Here is a 15,347-nt window from a genome sequence, read left to right on the forward strand (position 1 = left end):
TGGGAGAGGATAGATGGGGGCTGTCCAAGGCAACCAATCATGACATGTGCATTATGGATTGTTTGGTGTCTTCAACCGCAACAGATGAAGAAGGCCTTGATATACAAACATTTGCCAAAAAGCAATATCTTGTGGACAAACAAGGTATATATGTTAACCAAGACTACCAACAAATAGGGTGGACAACCAGGTCTGAGTTCCAAAATGCAAGAACTCTGGCGGAAAAGAATGTTACCAATTCGTTTTTTGGAGCATTTGTGTCTTCAAAGGCTTCTACGTTGATAAGTCCACATCCTGCATTCGTTTTTGGCTGCAATTCAACTTCAACTTCACTCAATATTGCTAAGGTTTGGGGATTTCAGCATTCCCATCAACGATGGCTTTGCACTGCTCAGCTAAGAGACATCAATGAAGAAGATAATCCAGTCAAACATGTTTCGTGGGCTCTTAACATTGGGAGGTAGTGGAATATCCATTTGAACTCTTAAGTTCTCAGCTACAGATCAAGAATGAGTTTTAACACAGTGAGCTGCTCGGTTAACAAGTTCAAATGAAGTGCAAACTACATCAAAAACTGAAGGAATGATGAGTAGATACATGGTTCACTACATTATTTTGTGGTCCTTATCAAAGGCTGTTATTAAGTGGACTTGGAAAGACCTCGAGGGAGTGTCTACTTAACAAGATGCGGCTTCATGGAATGTTGTAAAGATCCTAGAAAACAGACTCTTCAATGGTCTTATGATTTCGGTGGCAACAATTCATCGACACCAACCATTGGAATTCATCGACAAAGTTTCGATCAGATTGCGAGGATTTCTACTGGTGGTAGTTTGCTAATCAAAATGAGAGACGAAACGCTTAGAAATGGGTTAGAAATATATGTGGCATAGACTCCATTAATAAAGGTCATTGGTGGTAATTCCTTGATTAATATGGACGTTAAAGGTGGTTGGATTGCTGAAGCTACATGATTGTTCAAGAAGTTTTTACTTAAATATGTTGCAATATTGACTGTAATAGTGGACTGTTTTGTATATTGACTTCTTTAATACCAATGGAGGATATGTTTTTGGAAAAAAAAGAAAGAAGAAGCTAAATTTAATTGGTTAAGGGTAGGATAGTTGGGAAACCAGTTATTTGAGGAAACCGGAACAAACCCATAAGTACTTATGATACACGGGAACACATGGTGGAATGGGAGCCTTAGGTATGATACACGGGAACACATGGTGGAATGGGAGCCTTAGGTGTTAAACTATGTATGTGAACAATCCAAACCCAATCCCAAGAGGGACACCTCCATGGTCTATCCCAACCTTGAGTCCCAACAACTAGCTCCCCAACGACCTTATATAAGGAAGCCCGAGGATGAAGGAGCCTTGCTCATTATTTTGGCTTACTATAAAAATCGATGACGCCTGTCATTTTCATCTATTTTTCAAGCAAAACGTCAAGGTTTTAGGCGGGAAGAATCTTCATCAACCACCACTTGCACCTGGATCCAATCCGCAAAACTTGTCACGAGAGGTATATATTTAATAATATTTGTTTTAATTAAGTTTTTATCTATGAGTTCTAGTTTTTTGAATGCGGAAGTGAAAGACTTCCCCTAACAAAATTTAAAACAAATGAGGAACGCGGTTAACAATTGGGCTTTTTGTTCTTTAGTCTTCCCAAAACATTCTATTGGTTTAATTATTGAGCTTGAAGGGGTGAGTGTTTTTGTGTTCCCCTCAATGAGCTTATTTTCCAAACCAAGGCAAAACAAAGTAAGAAATCTCATATCACAAAGAAGGTAACGAATAGGAAATTTCAAGACATTTCATATTAAAGCATAATTGTGATATCATTGCCCTTCATCCATAATGTAAGAGATTTAGACATCTCAACTAATTTGTCCTAATAGATTATCATTTATAGATTCACAACTAGCGATCATAATATTTTAGTAAGTACAACTTTTGCTTTCTAAACTTGGGGTGTTCTGGATTTTAGTCTAGAGTGAGGTGTTTTAGGCTGGTTTTGTTACAAATGTTAGTTCCTATTAGATCATGCACAATAACCATTGCTCCTATGAATATGGTTTTTGAAATCAATCTTCGCAACCCAAGGGCGAAAAACAATATGATTGCCTTAAGGCAATGTTGAAAAGAAGAGGCAAATCTAAGTATAAAACATATATTTTTGCCTTAAGGTTTATGTTAGTGTAAACCATCCCCTCGAAAGTGAATCATTTCGGCAAAAAGGCTCGCGTGAAAACTAGGTGAGGCAAAAAGCTCAGCAACCCAAGTGCTCCATGACTAAAATATCTCAAAAGATAGAAATTGCATTCTCTACAATGAAATCTCTGCACGCATTGCATGATGGTGAAATCTAGGTTTAGATTAGGGTTTAGAGCCCAAATCCATGTATTGGGGTTAGGTTTTATGTTGCATGCATTTGAAACCATCTGAATATGCTTGCTTTGTGCTTTAGGAACTATTGCATGCATTGCATGATGATTGCATATATTCGATGCATTGGAAATACATGTGGTATTTGAAGATTGCCATAATTTTGGGTATTGAAACTTTTGTGTATAGATGGCTAGTAGGTCGAAGACATTCATATATTGTGTGTAAATAGTGATGCAGGTGTGCTAACTTGAATGATGGGTTTAGGATTTTTGTAAGAAGGGTTGCAAGGTGCCCCAAATCCAACGATATGGATGCTAAAAATAGCATTACGGGAAATAGCACAACAAAGAGGGTCGAGGATATGGAGCCCACACATGATGTAGAGCCAACTGTTGAGGATGTCAAACCAGATGGCGATTTGATGTACATTCTTGTAATCAATATTGAACTATGGGTTTATTGGTTTTTTTCTAACGCAAATGTTGCATTAGAACATGTAGTGGACCCGATGTCCCTCTTTAAATGTGGAAGAGAGTCGGCAAGTATAAAATGTCGCACATGTATTGTTGGAGATTCATGCAGACAAGAGGTACGATGGTTTCTTAAGAAATCAGAGATCGAGGCTCACTTACAAAAGGCCCATGGAATCCATGTAATACTACAAAGGGAGATGACGATAGAGGAAGAAGAGCAATCGATGTCCGGGTTAAGCACAACCACCTCATTCTTCAATGATTACGAAAGGCAACGATTGATTCAACGTTTTATGGATCCATAGCTAAAGTATATGAGATCACACCAATCATACATAAGGAAGTCGAGGACGAGTGGAGTGAACCAGTTCAATGTCACTCGGAAACCACTCCGAACATGTGACAAGGCTGAGTTTGTAGCCCGATTCATGGAGCATGAGATGGCCATATACGACATGGGGAAGGAGCACCGGATGGCAAAACTGAAGTTAAAGATTGTGACTAGATCGGATTCTTATGTAAATATGGCCAAATATTACGTGTGAATCGTATGCAAGTCTAAATCTGGTGTGTAAATCTTATGTAAGACTAAAGATTGTGACGGAATTTCTAGTGTAAGAGTCATGGGATTCCCATGTCGGAAGATGAGGGGAATGTGGAGACTGATGGGGGACAAAACCAACAATCAAAATCGACACCATCAAAACCAAGGAGGTCGAAAATCCAATTCCGCAAGAAAGAGGTGGACCCAGGCGGATGTCAAGAGATTACATCATCCTCGGTAGATAAGGGTTTAGACATTGGGATTGTCTTAGTTGTTCCTAGGAAGGCCATGAAAACATGGGATAGCACAACAAGAAATAAGTTTAACAGGTATGCCCTTATGGTGTAGATATGAGATAATGAATTAAATTCGTGTGCATTCGTTGTGCAGAATAGGGGAGATGGCATCATCCTTAGTAGATAAGGGTTTAGTCATTGGGATTGTCTTCGTTGTTCCTAGGAAGGCCATGAAAACATGGGATAACACAACAAGAAATAAGTTTAACAAGTATGCCCTTATGGTGTAGATATGAGATAATGAATTAAATTCGTGTGCATTCGTTGTGCAGAATAGGGGAGATGGCATCCACATGGATGATGACCCTCTTCCACATGTGGATGGAGTACTCTCTGCCCCTCGAGATTAGCAAACGGTTTTATTGTCGATCCATTATGGGTACAACTGGCATGGCAAAGTGACAAGGGGGAAGACATCCTCAGTCAGGTCCCTAAACAGGAATATGTCTTCATTCCAATATTGCACTCAGGGCGTTGGGTGCTTTGGATGTACTCGCAACAATGTTATACCGGTGTAGGGGCCAAGAAGGTGAGGAGCCCAATAGTCTATCCGTTGAATAATCCCCCGACAATTAGCTTGAAGACATTGGGTGATTTGGCGATACATCATGTCTCTAGTGTTGCGCCCGACCATTGCATCATCAACGATGAGCGGCATCATGTATTGCATATCCCGACCCAACCAAATGGGACAGATTGTGGGATTTACATGATGCTTACTAGTTGGATGATGGTTGAGGAGTTCGTTCAGGGATTTGATTCGACTGATTTTGCAAGTATGGGCCAAGTATTGAATAATGGCATTTGTTTTTGTAAGAGTTGTAGTGAATGTGTGCGTTGGTGTAGGGTAAGGAGCAATGGTTGGGATTCGAAGACATGGAGCTCCTTCGGAAAACGTTGGCGAAATGGGCATGCCAGATTTTGGACTTTCCCATATATTAACCGTCCAAGACTATACTTCGTAACATCAAAGATATGATATCGGTGTATTACCAAGCTTTTTTATATTAGTTTTTTTGTAACAAGGCTGTAAATCTTTTTGGTACATTGGAACCAAGGCTGCCAGCCTTTTTTGTATATTGCAATCAAGGCAACTTGAATGATCGTGGCTTGTTGTAAATGGTTAATTTTGTAATATGGCATCTATACAACCTGTGTATTCCCACTTGTATCTTGTTCTCGCCTCTTATTTGTAACAAGGTTGTAAATCTTGTTTGTATGAAATTGTGGAACCAATAAACCTTTTTTGTAACAAGGTTGTGAATCTTTCTTGGTATGATCATGAGTTGCAACTAGGATTCCTCATATATAGAAAGCATACAGGCTAAGGAGTTTTGATTTTGTTCAGAGGATGGAGTTTTGATTTATCGGTTTTTGTATGCAATGGATTTTGTTTAGAGGATATTATTAACCAGCAACGTGGGTAATGTTGAGAAATCGTTGCGGAAATTTAATTCACAATGAACAAACAATGCTGAAATACGAATTACAAAAATGCCATAAAAACAAGACACACAACAGTGCATAGAGATTTACGTGGAAACCATAAAACGGGGAAAACCACGGGAACAGAACTTCACTATATAAATAGTGGATATACACCAACGAGAAGGTTACAACACTCTGTCGAGTGTATCAGCCACGCAGGGCTCTTCGCGTCCACTGTTACAAACACAGCTATGGCACGACTCTCACTTCTCTCTCTCACGTTCTCCAACTTTTGTTCTTACACACTATTCCTCTCAGTTTAAGTTTGCCCTAGTTACATATATACTTACGCAACTTTTCTGGCTATTTACATACGTAACCCTCATGGGGCGCACACATAGACTATTTACAAATATGGTATAGTCTCCCGAGTTGGCTATTTACACGATTCCGATTTCGGCCTCGGCCGAGTCCCTCATCAACTTGGCTCCTCGACAGTCGGCTTTCCGAACGGCCGGATCTTCCTCCCACTGGAGGGACAGCCTCAGTCGAGTCCCTCATCAACTCGGCTCCTCGACTGTCGGCTTTCCTAACAGTCAGATCTTCCTCCCACTGGAGGGACATGTTCCCAACAGGTAATGCCCTATTTACTTATGATCTACTATGCCATATCAGCTTACTAAGTGTGATCATGTTGAACTTCACATGCATGAAACAACTGTAGGGAGACAATGGCCTAAGAATCTACTACCTACTTTGACTCAAAATGCCATTGCATCCTGCTTTGACTCAAAAGTATGTCTCCATTGGATGTGTCTTTCACTATAGATCCAATATGCCAGTTATCTCATTGTTACTCTTCAGTGGAACCAGAACTGATGATAATGTATATGGATTTTAGGAGCCCGACTTATTAATATGCAGGTGCCCAACTATGTGTAATAATTGTGCTGCAACGATCATACTAACGATCATTTTCACACCATAATCACTCACATTGGATTGATTCACTAAGGTCACTAAGATTCACTAAGAGCTGAACTCATTCACTTCATTCATTGGCATAATCACTCGCATTGATTTCATTCACCTCAATCATTGCCATTCTTGCTGAAATCATTCACTACGAGCTCGCATTCTCGATCATTCACTAAGATTTGAAATCATTCACTTTATTCATTGGCATAACTGCTTGCATTGATTTCATTCACCTCAATCATTGCCATTCTCGCTGAGATCATTCACTAAGAGCTGAAATCATTCACTTCATTCATTGCCATAATCGCTCACACTGAATTCATTCACCTCAATCACTGGCATTCTCAATCACATTTTATTCAATCACTTCAATCACCATAGTAATCGACCACAACCATCTATTGAGAGCACATTGCATCATGGTGTCTTTGCCATGTTAGAAGATGAATTGGAGGATATGTCATGGTCGTCCAACACATCATTTGTATCTGAGGACGAATTGGAGATGCCAAATGAGTCATCAGATTGTGATCATGAGGATGAGGTGGTGGATCCCTTCATGTATTGTTCCCCCTAGGTATCTTTCATTCTCAAGAGGTACGTATGATTTGATGGTTAAAGATTTATTGGGACAAGTTAAGGTAACATTAGAAGCATTACGTGATGTCGCAAGGGGTGCACCTCTCAATCTCCATGCATGAAGGCGCATAAAGAGTCGTCTCATACTCAGAAATGAGGGTGCAATCTACCGTAAGGCATCACCTAATCTTCAAGTAATATACGTCGAGAAATGGAGGGAGGTAGTGTTAACGTCACATGGTAACGCATCCCATCACACATTTTCAAAGACTCTTAAAGAGTTAAAGCAGGGTTACGCGACTGATGTACATGATTATGGCATTGCACCAGAGTACGTAAAAGCACTCATTAGAAGTTGTGGTTGCCGAAGGATATCGAAGGTCAACCCAAACAACATGTTGGGAGTGAGCATGGACAAATATAAGAACACCCTACCCATAGAAGTGATCAAGGTAGAAAACCACCAGTTAGATGATGCACTCATAGATTTGCAAACCAAGTTTTACACACGCTTAAGGAAAGGAGTCAACGTGGGTATGTGTGTGACTAGGTATAGTTGTCATCGTGCTTAGACATCTCGACTTATGTCTAATTCCACTCAAAGACATAGGTGCACACCCCGGTGTGGGTGTACATTCCATGTGGACGTTAGAATGAATGACGGGGTTGACAACGAGACACTGACCATTTCAATATATGGACCTCACATTGTGGTCATGTACTAGGTAGTAAGTCGGATGTGTACCATTTGCCAACACACCCCAATGTCATAAGTTGTTGCAAAGGTTACCTATTTGATGTTGGGTATGCAAGGCATGTGGCACGAATGAGCATGCGTAAGGAAGCATATCATACGTCCAAGGTTAGTCCATTAGAGCTTGTTAGCTATAGGTTCTTTATGATACCAAAGGAGGTCCATAACATGGAAAATAGGTTAAAAATCGAGAGTGCCATGTCAGAGGTTGATTGGTCTTTGATGATGCAAGATGCTTATGCACTCCAAGATCTTGGGAAAGTGGCTCATGTTCAACCCTACCTGCTTGGTGAACCAGGATCTCCCGCCAGACAACCATTTATCTTGATACTTCAAGATCAATGGATGTTGGAAATGTGTGAGCGGTTGACCCTAAATAACTCTTGGGCAACCAACTGGACATTTCAAACAAACCATTTCGGGCTACCATTATATGCAGTTGTTTCCCCCAACGCCATGGGAATTGGGATGCCCTTATGGTACATGCTTTGTAGTTATGATAAGGGGTCAAACCATGAGCAAGTCGCATTAGAAACTTGCTTGAGAGTCATATTCGCAAGGATGCCCACGGTGAGGCCAAATGCGAGAGTGATTGATAAATGTTGGGCATCATATAATGCCATAGCTAATGTGGTTGCAACAGACCGTCAATCTTGGATTATTGTAAATGGGTAACGGTTGCAAACACATTGTTGACTTTTGTTGTGTTAGTTTCACGCCAAAAAATCATGGGTGGACAACTTGTTGCCAAAAGTAAGTGCAACTCAATGATGGTGTTTGGCAATATATAGGAGGATGGTGTGGTTTGACATGTGTGTGGAGGAAACTCTGGCCCAAGTTTGGTAGCATGTTCAACTACGGACATGTTGACACTACCAATATTGTGGAAAGACATTGGCAGTTTATCAAGTATACTACCTTGAGAGGAAGAATAAACAAATAAATACTGACCTTGTCCATGTCTTAATCGGGGATACTGAAACTGGCACTTGCATTGGAGGAATGATCATAGAGTGGTACAACCAACGTCAAGAAATATGTGAGAGTGGCCGATTTGCACCATGTGCAATTTTGTTGGGATCAAAGGTCCAGACTTAAAGAGGCCAAGAGAATATTGGCAAGGCATGTCAACGATATTTCCACAATGCATATTGTGGACAAGGCTCGATATTTTAGAATCTTGAGCATAATGACTCCCACTCTATGGTATAACGTCTCACTCCAATGCACATATTGTGATTGCCAAGAACTTGCGAGTAAATGTAAGCACATGCCACATTTATGTGGCTCGTTGCCTTTTATAGATCACGCGACCCAAATGTGAATGGACCATAATACAAAAATAGAAGTGGAGACAAAGGTACAAACCCACAACATCAGAGATGGAATCATTGAAGTCCAAATCCAAACGGTCGAGGAAGCACTTCAATTGCTCAAGCAAGGGTTAGGAACCTTCGACCGTGCAACTATTTTGGAATGTATACAAACATTGGAAGATATGATTGAGAAGGTGTATTGCGTTGGTGCACCAAAATCACCCAATGAAGAAGATGGCATATCAATAAGTTGCAACCAACAAATTGGTGCCAAAAGAAGCGCAACAATAGACATCTCGCAAGAACTTATTGGCAACTCCCCAAACACTTCCAAATCCCACCCGGAAAACTACAAAGAGGTGCAAGTCGGGCTGGCGATTGCCAATATGTGACCATGAGAAGGTTCGGTGTTTGTGTTGCGATGGCTTGACCTTGACTTCAAGGGACTCGATTGTTACACGTTGTAAAAATTGTGGTTGCATTTTGCCGTCATCTTGACATGAGCTATAATCTTAATATGTAATGTGTATTCATATTTCATTTTAGGGTTTTTGGCTTGGATTATTCCCATTGTCGACATTTGACGTTTTAATCTTTTATAGAAGACTTATTATTTGAAACTTTAAGGTGATTTGTTATTTAGAGCTTGGACATAGAAGTTTGTGTGATTTTTAAGTTTTAAGTTTTAGGTTTTGAGCAATTGGAAGCATAGTATGGAGCATACATACCATTAGTGCATTCACATTCGCGAACATTCTTATCATTTGAGTATGAAAAACACCCTCGAAGTATGGTAAATACTAAATACCATGCTTTTGCACTCATTATTTATTATAAGGTAATTTTTTTTAGGGTAAGAAAGTTAAGGTAAAAAGTGTAAAAAAAACACAAGAATGTTTTAATAACATACACATTCGTTTGAATGTTTGGGCTAACGAACGCGAATATTGCGTACTATGATTGGAAGTTTAGGTTTTTTTTGAGTAATTTTATGCATCATTTTCATGGCAAATATTTGTTGTACACTTACAGTTTTTTGGAGTTTTTGATGTTTGTTTCTAAGTCGGGCTCCTGCCCTAGGTTATTCGGGCTCCTAGTAACAGAGCTTGTCAGACAATGGGGCTCCTGGTAACAGAGGCTGCTAGATAGTAGGGTTCCTTTTAATAGAGTCGGGCTCCTGGTTACAGAGACTGTCAGACAACAGGGCTCCTTTTGACAGAGTCGGGCTCCTGGTAACAGAGGCTGCCAGACAATAGGGCTCCTTTTGACAGAGTCAGGCTCCTGGTTACAGAAACTGTCAAACAACGGGGCTCCTTGTGACAGAGTTGGGCTCCTGATGACAGACGTTGTCAGCGTTTTATCCACATCGGACGGTGGAGATCGCATGCCCCATCAGGTAGCAACCTGCAACCGTCCGCGCCGCGATTCCCGCAGGCACTTGCCCTCTTTAATTTTTGGTAAGTAGTTAAAGACACGAGCGTGTATGTATGTATGTGTGTGTCCGACATCTGTGTGTATGTTTGTATGTTATGTTATGTATGTTAAGAGCTTCTGTATGTAGTTAGTTAATCAGAACATGATGATGATGATGATGATGATGACAGTATTCAGAAAGAGAAAAGTGAGGAATTTTGTAGAAGAGATCCAAGTGAGATATCTAGCACAACCATGCGAGCTGGCTTCAGCACTCATCATCACCAACACAGGCGATGGTGGCCTTACCTCTATCTCTGTCTCGCAGCTATGGCAGTTCTCTATGCCATCTCAGCTAGCTTCTATTCCTTCTTCACAATCCCTTCTTCTTCTACCCCTGCCAGGGAAGAAGAGGAACCCAAATGCCCTCATCCCTCTTCCAAGCTTCCAAAGGGAGAAAGATACATGCTTTATGCTCCTCACAGTGGATTTAGCAACCAAGTGGGTGAACTAAAGAATGCTCTTCTCGTCTCGGCTTTGCTTGATCGAACCCTCGTGTTGCCCCCTGTTTTCGATCATCATGCTGTTGCCCTCGGAAGCTGTCCAAAATTTAGAGTCAATGATGCATCAGAGATGCGATCCATGGCTTGGAATCACATTTCGGAGCTCATCCGTGATGGCAGGTGCGCTTCTATCTTTTTAAACGCTTTCTTTTGGTTGATTGGGTACCCCCTCTTTCTGCATTCTTATCACATCTTGCTATGTAGATGGTGGATGTGTCTATGGCCTAGCTATTTTTTGTGGCATTCTTTCTTAATCGGGACACTCTCGCATTGTGATTATAGTAAATTGAAGGCACATTGCCTCGAAATCTCTCTAATCTCTTGCTCTCACCCCATGTTCACATGATCCACATGTTGAGATTATGCTCTAGGCTTCACTAAATAGCTGGACCCAAGTCACAAAGTGTACTTAGTCATCTAGTTCTCAGGTGACTCTCACACTATGCCTGCACAAACTGATGCCCAACTTTAAATGTCCCATGCCTGGGGTAAGGATTCTGTTACCTCATCATCTTGTTCCTAGTCTCCATCTTCTTGTAGTCTGTTACTTGTGATGAAGATCACCATCTGAGGTGGGCATGGGATGTGCAAGATGGTAACGTTGCTGCCTGGTCAGGTATGTAGTATAAATGGAAGGTATATGCATACTGTGTGGGAAGCTATTCATGATTCTCACTTCTCACAAAGGACGGAGAGGAAGGATGTGAAAGGGCATCCCTAAGCCAATCGAACATCGGAACGTCATTGAAAAACTTGTTACACAGGAGATTCCATGATACAATATATGGCTGTTTTCTGCGAGAAATAGGTCACCGTCTATTTTCATTGTTGATTTTTGCAATTTCTTAACAATTTGTTCTTCCCTTGACCTTTTTGGCAGGTTTTTAATCCATTTTTGTCTCCTTAAAAAATTATATATATAAAAATTATAAGCGTACAATTATTTACAAATTCATAGATCCAACTCCATCATAATCTCCGCGTTAACTTCTCCTGCTATGTTTTAGCATTCTTTTTATTGTCCTCGTTTTCATTGGACATTTTTTACCACATCACCTTTCTCTAGTATGATATGTTAGAATATGTGCATCTTCTTAATTGCATTTCATACTTTACTACTAGATGACACTGCTTGACATTCTTGTTTACACCAGACAACCTTACCCAACTAAGCTTCATCTGTGTGGTCTACTCTACCTCTACCTGTTTATTTCCCGAGTGCCCTCGTCGTAACATCTATTCATGCTTATGTTACCATCCCTCACATAATAGTAGAGGTAATTTCACTTTTCTCTTCTCAATGACTGCTTTCATTGAGTCGGTGCTTCAAATGAGCAAAAGAGATGTAGGTTGGTTTTATCAGCCCCCCAACCTGAAGACTGGCATTTTTGTGTTGTTGCTGGAATTGTTCCATTGATGAGCAGTGATAACATAAATTTGATCAAAGCTCATCCAAGTGTGCCTCACGAAGTTTGATGGCATATTTTGATGGATAGAGGCATTAATATGTGAACTTTCCAAATTTTGCAAGTGGATCATTTTCTAGGTTCATTACATCCGGGTGTCAAGGATGAGGCTGAAGGTGAGGAACTTATGATCTACCAGGAAGCTCAGGATTATTCCTATGATGATGTTGAGAAAGGGATGAGAGGCCTCTAGAGAGCAGAAGACAAAATTCCTATTTTTCAGAGGAGAAGAGATTAAAGAATAATCTATCAAGAAGACAGAGGATCTATGGTTGACATTCTCAGTCAGTTCTTTACTGCTTGGAGAGATATGAGACGATTGGGACACTAGTCAAGCAAATTGTTATCAAAGTGTCGATGCATCATGAATACGATGGTAAAGCAATTTTTGATGTGGCTTTTGGCTGGAAATGAGCTGCTCGTTCTTCTGTGTTTTTTGTGATTTAGGACTTTTAAGCATGATATGTCTTACTAAAATAACAGAGCTGTAAACTGTTTTCTTTGCAAGTGTCTAGGTACACAAGGTAACTTAGATATTTATATGCAAGGAAAGTTATTGATGGGTAGAGATCCTTGAAATCAGCCAAAACAACTATGTAGTCTGGGCAAGTATGGGCAAATCTAAATTTTATTATGAATGTACCATGCATGCAGGTATGTTGCTATTGCTGATATCATTGATCTCTCTAAAGTGCGACCTCTCTTTAAAACAATAGATCTCCGTATCTTCTCTTCTCTTTGGTGTGGAGTTGATATATTGTCAGCTTGTTCAGGGCCTGTGTGCCGAAGGATGGTAGCGTATGGTTCAAGTTTGGGAACACTGGAAAGTTGTGGATCTTTACTCTCGAAACCAGGAAAATCTCATGGAGGTTGTGTATATCCTGTTGATGATGATTGTAGAACAACTGTATGGGTGCATGGAATAGACATGTCAAATAAATCTCAACAAAGTGGAACATTGCAATGGACCAATTCCGCATTTTCAAATAATGAAAGCTTAAATGGCAAGAAAAAAAAGAAAACGTACCAAAGAGTCTTCAAAAATATTGTAGATGCTCTTGGCGATGGTTCAGAAGCAGCAAAATATCCAGTGCTGTCCTTCGGAAGTTTGTTCTCGTCTGAGTATAAAGGTACTCAGCTCCATCTTGACATCCAATCAAGTCAAGATCCAAAAATCCGAACTCTAGTTGAAGCAACAGCATTTCTTCCGTTTACCCCTCCTATTGTGAATACAGGCAAGTGGTATTCAAAGGAGAAAATTCGGAGGCCTTTTTTCTGTGCCCAACTGAGGTTGCTTGATGGTCAGTTCAAGAATCATTGGAGTAAAACGTTCTCAAGCCTAGAATCTCAACTAAAGTTTGCGCAGGAACAGCGAGGTTCATCTGAAGTGTTACCTTTATTTGTTATGACTGATTTAGCACGCTCCAATTGGACAAATACTTATTTGGGTGAATTGGATATGCAAAGGTCGGCTTATGAAGTGCATGTTCTTGAAGAAGGAAATGCTCTCATTCAGAAGGCTGCAAAGGAACTGGCTAGGCATGATTATGGAATTCGATCTGGGTTTCTTCCAGATGATGAAAGCACCATAATAGAAGATCAGAAACATTCCACTGTAAGAGCTTCTGCTCCCGATATCTTGCTTTATATCGAGGAGGTCATATGTAGCTGTGCCACACTTGGTTTTTCAGGTACATCAGGCTCCACACTCTCCGAAAACATTTTGTTGCTACGGGAAGCAAATACCTGCAATGGATAGATTTCCATAGAAACCCATTGGGAAGAAGAATCTCACAAGGAAAAGTATCACATAATCCTTGTAAACAGAGTAATGCAGATTAGATTACTCTGTTTAATGATCATTGTTTGAAAGGTTGTTTAAGGCTCTGGATTAGAAGTGCTGAAAATATACTTAAGATGTTGCCTTTGTCTGGTCTTTCATGTCCTCCCAAATTTGTTGATATTGCATCAATTGAACACCCCTCACAATGTAATAACCACTCACTTCTCGTTGTGTAAAGTGTGGGTTAAATTTCATAAGCTTATCATAGATTATGCCTGTCCATCGTGCCATCATTTAAACAGCCCATTAGGATAAATTGTGTTTATTTTTTCTGGAAAATGTTAGAACTCTTGGAAAATATATTTTTCAGAGGTAATTGGAAGCCATTGACGACTCGTAATGCCTCCAAATGAATGAATCTTTGACATTGTCAATCTCTGAGGACTCCTAGTGCCACTGAATGAAGCATTCAGAATCAGGAGTCTGACAACATCAGTCAGAACTAATTTTCGTCTTCTGTACTCTTAATCATTTAATGGAAATCAAGTCATCTACCATGCCTTTTTGTCTTTTGAGAATCCTCGACTTTGTGGTTGCAACCATGATAGAACAAATGTCCTCTAGTGGAGAGCCGTTACGAGGAACTCCTCTTGCATCAAGCCATTCCAATGGAAATGTATTTGGTTCAAGTGAGACCAATATTGTGGGTTCCATGAGAGAGTGCGTATTCTCTAGTGGAGGTACTTTACATTGAGCTTCTCTTATGTTGAATCATTGTGAGGGATGTAGTAAGGGGCAAATAGATAAATGATTTGAGTAGTGTTCAATGCATAGCCTGCTTTGGCCTTCACGAGAAAATGAGCAATCTCTAGTGAAGAGCCTTTGTGATGACATCTCCTTGTGTCAAGCATGAGATAGCAATTTCGCGAGCTTACCTCATGTTGAGCCTTTGTAGTGTGAGTAAACTAACAACTAGTTTGTAGATTAAGCACTGAAATTTGGAAGTTTACAGAAATTTATGGATAGATTTGTTTGTCTAAAAGGAAGGCGATGCTTATAAAGATCCACAATTACAAATACGAGGGTAGTCATGACTTAGACATATTAATGGCATATGCTAGGATTGAACATCAATAAGGTCACGTGTAACATGATATCCTCACTCCCCACAAGAAGCATACCTCTCCCCCTCCAAAGAGAGATAAAGACAAATACCAAGGCAAAGACGGGGGGAGCACTTGTAATCCCCAAAAGAGAAGCACAAAAATGTGGCTTAAGCCTTATTTTGTCATGGTTTAGATGTTGTTCTCTCTTTTCTGAAGTTTACAAACCTATTTTTATCGTGTATAGTGCTT

General features: G+C 40.2%; 2 protein-coding genes across 2 annotated transcripts in view; one reads left to right on the plus strand and one right to left on the minus strand.

Moving 5' to 3' along the window:
- Positions 1 to 15,347, minus strand: part of PTAC14 (plastid transcriptionally active 14) — a 99,424-nt gene that overhangs the window by 20,677 nt on the left and 63,400 nt on the right. The gene's annotated exons all lie outside the window — the stretch shown is intronic.
- LOC147853396 (O-fucosyltransferase family protein) lies at positions 10,374 to 14,136 on the plus strand. The gene is made up of 2 exons (XM_087333449.1): positions 10,374 to 10,863; positions 12,864 to 14,136. Exons 1-2 carry the CDS (start codon positions 10,436 to 10,438, stop codon positions 13,966 to 13,968), a joined length of 1,533 nt encoding a protein of 510 aa, XP_087189575.1. The 5' UTR covers positions 10,374 to 10,435; the 3' UTR covers positions 13,969 to 14,136.

Source organism: Azolla caroliniana, unplaced genomic scaffold (assembly GCF_043228905.1).
Source record: "Azolla caroliniana isolate FFs.n. ecotype wild unplaced genomic scaffold, voAzoCaro1.0.p SCAF_17, whole genome shotgun sequence".
NCBI lineage: Eukaryota > Viridiplantae > Streptophyta > Polypodiopsida > Salviniales > Salviniaceae > Azolla > Azolla caroliniana.

Bases quoted from the DNA above. Each gene is read 5' to 3' on its own strand.
- LOC147853396 (XM_087333449.1), top strand. From the start codon at position 10,436: ATGCGAGCTGGCTTCAGCACTCATCATCACCAACACAGGCGATGGTGG. The intron at 10,864-12,863 runs GTGCGCTTCTAT...CCATGCATGCAG, and splicing joins GAGCTCATCCGTGATGGCAG to GTATGTTGCTATTGCTGATA.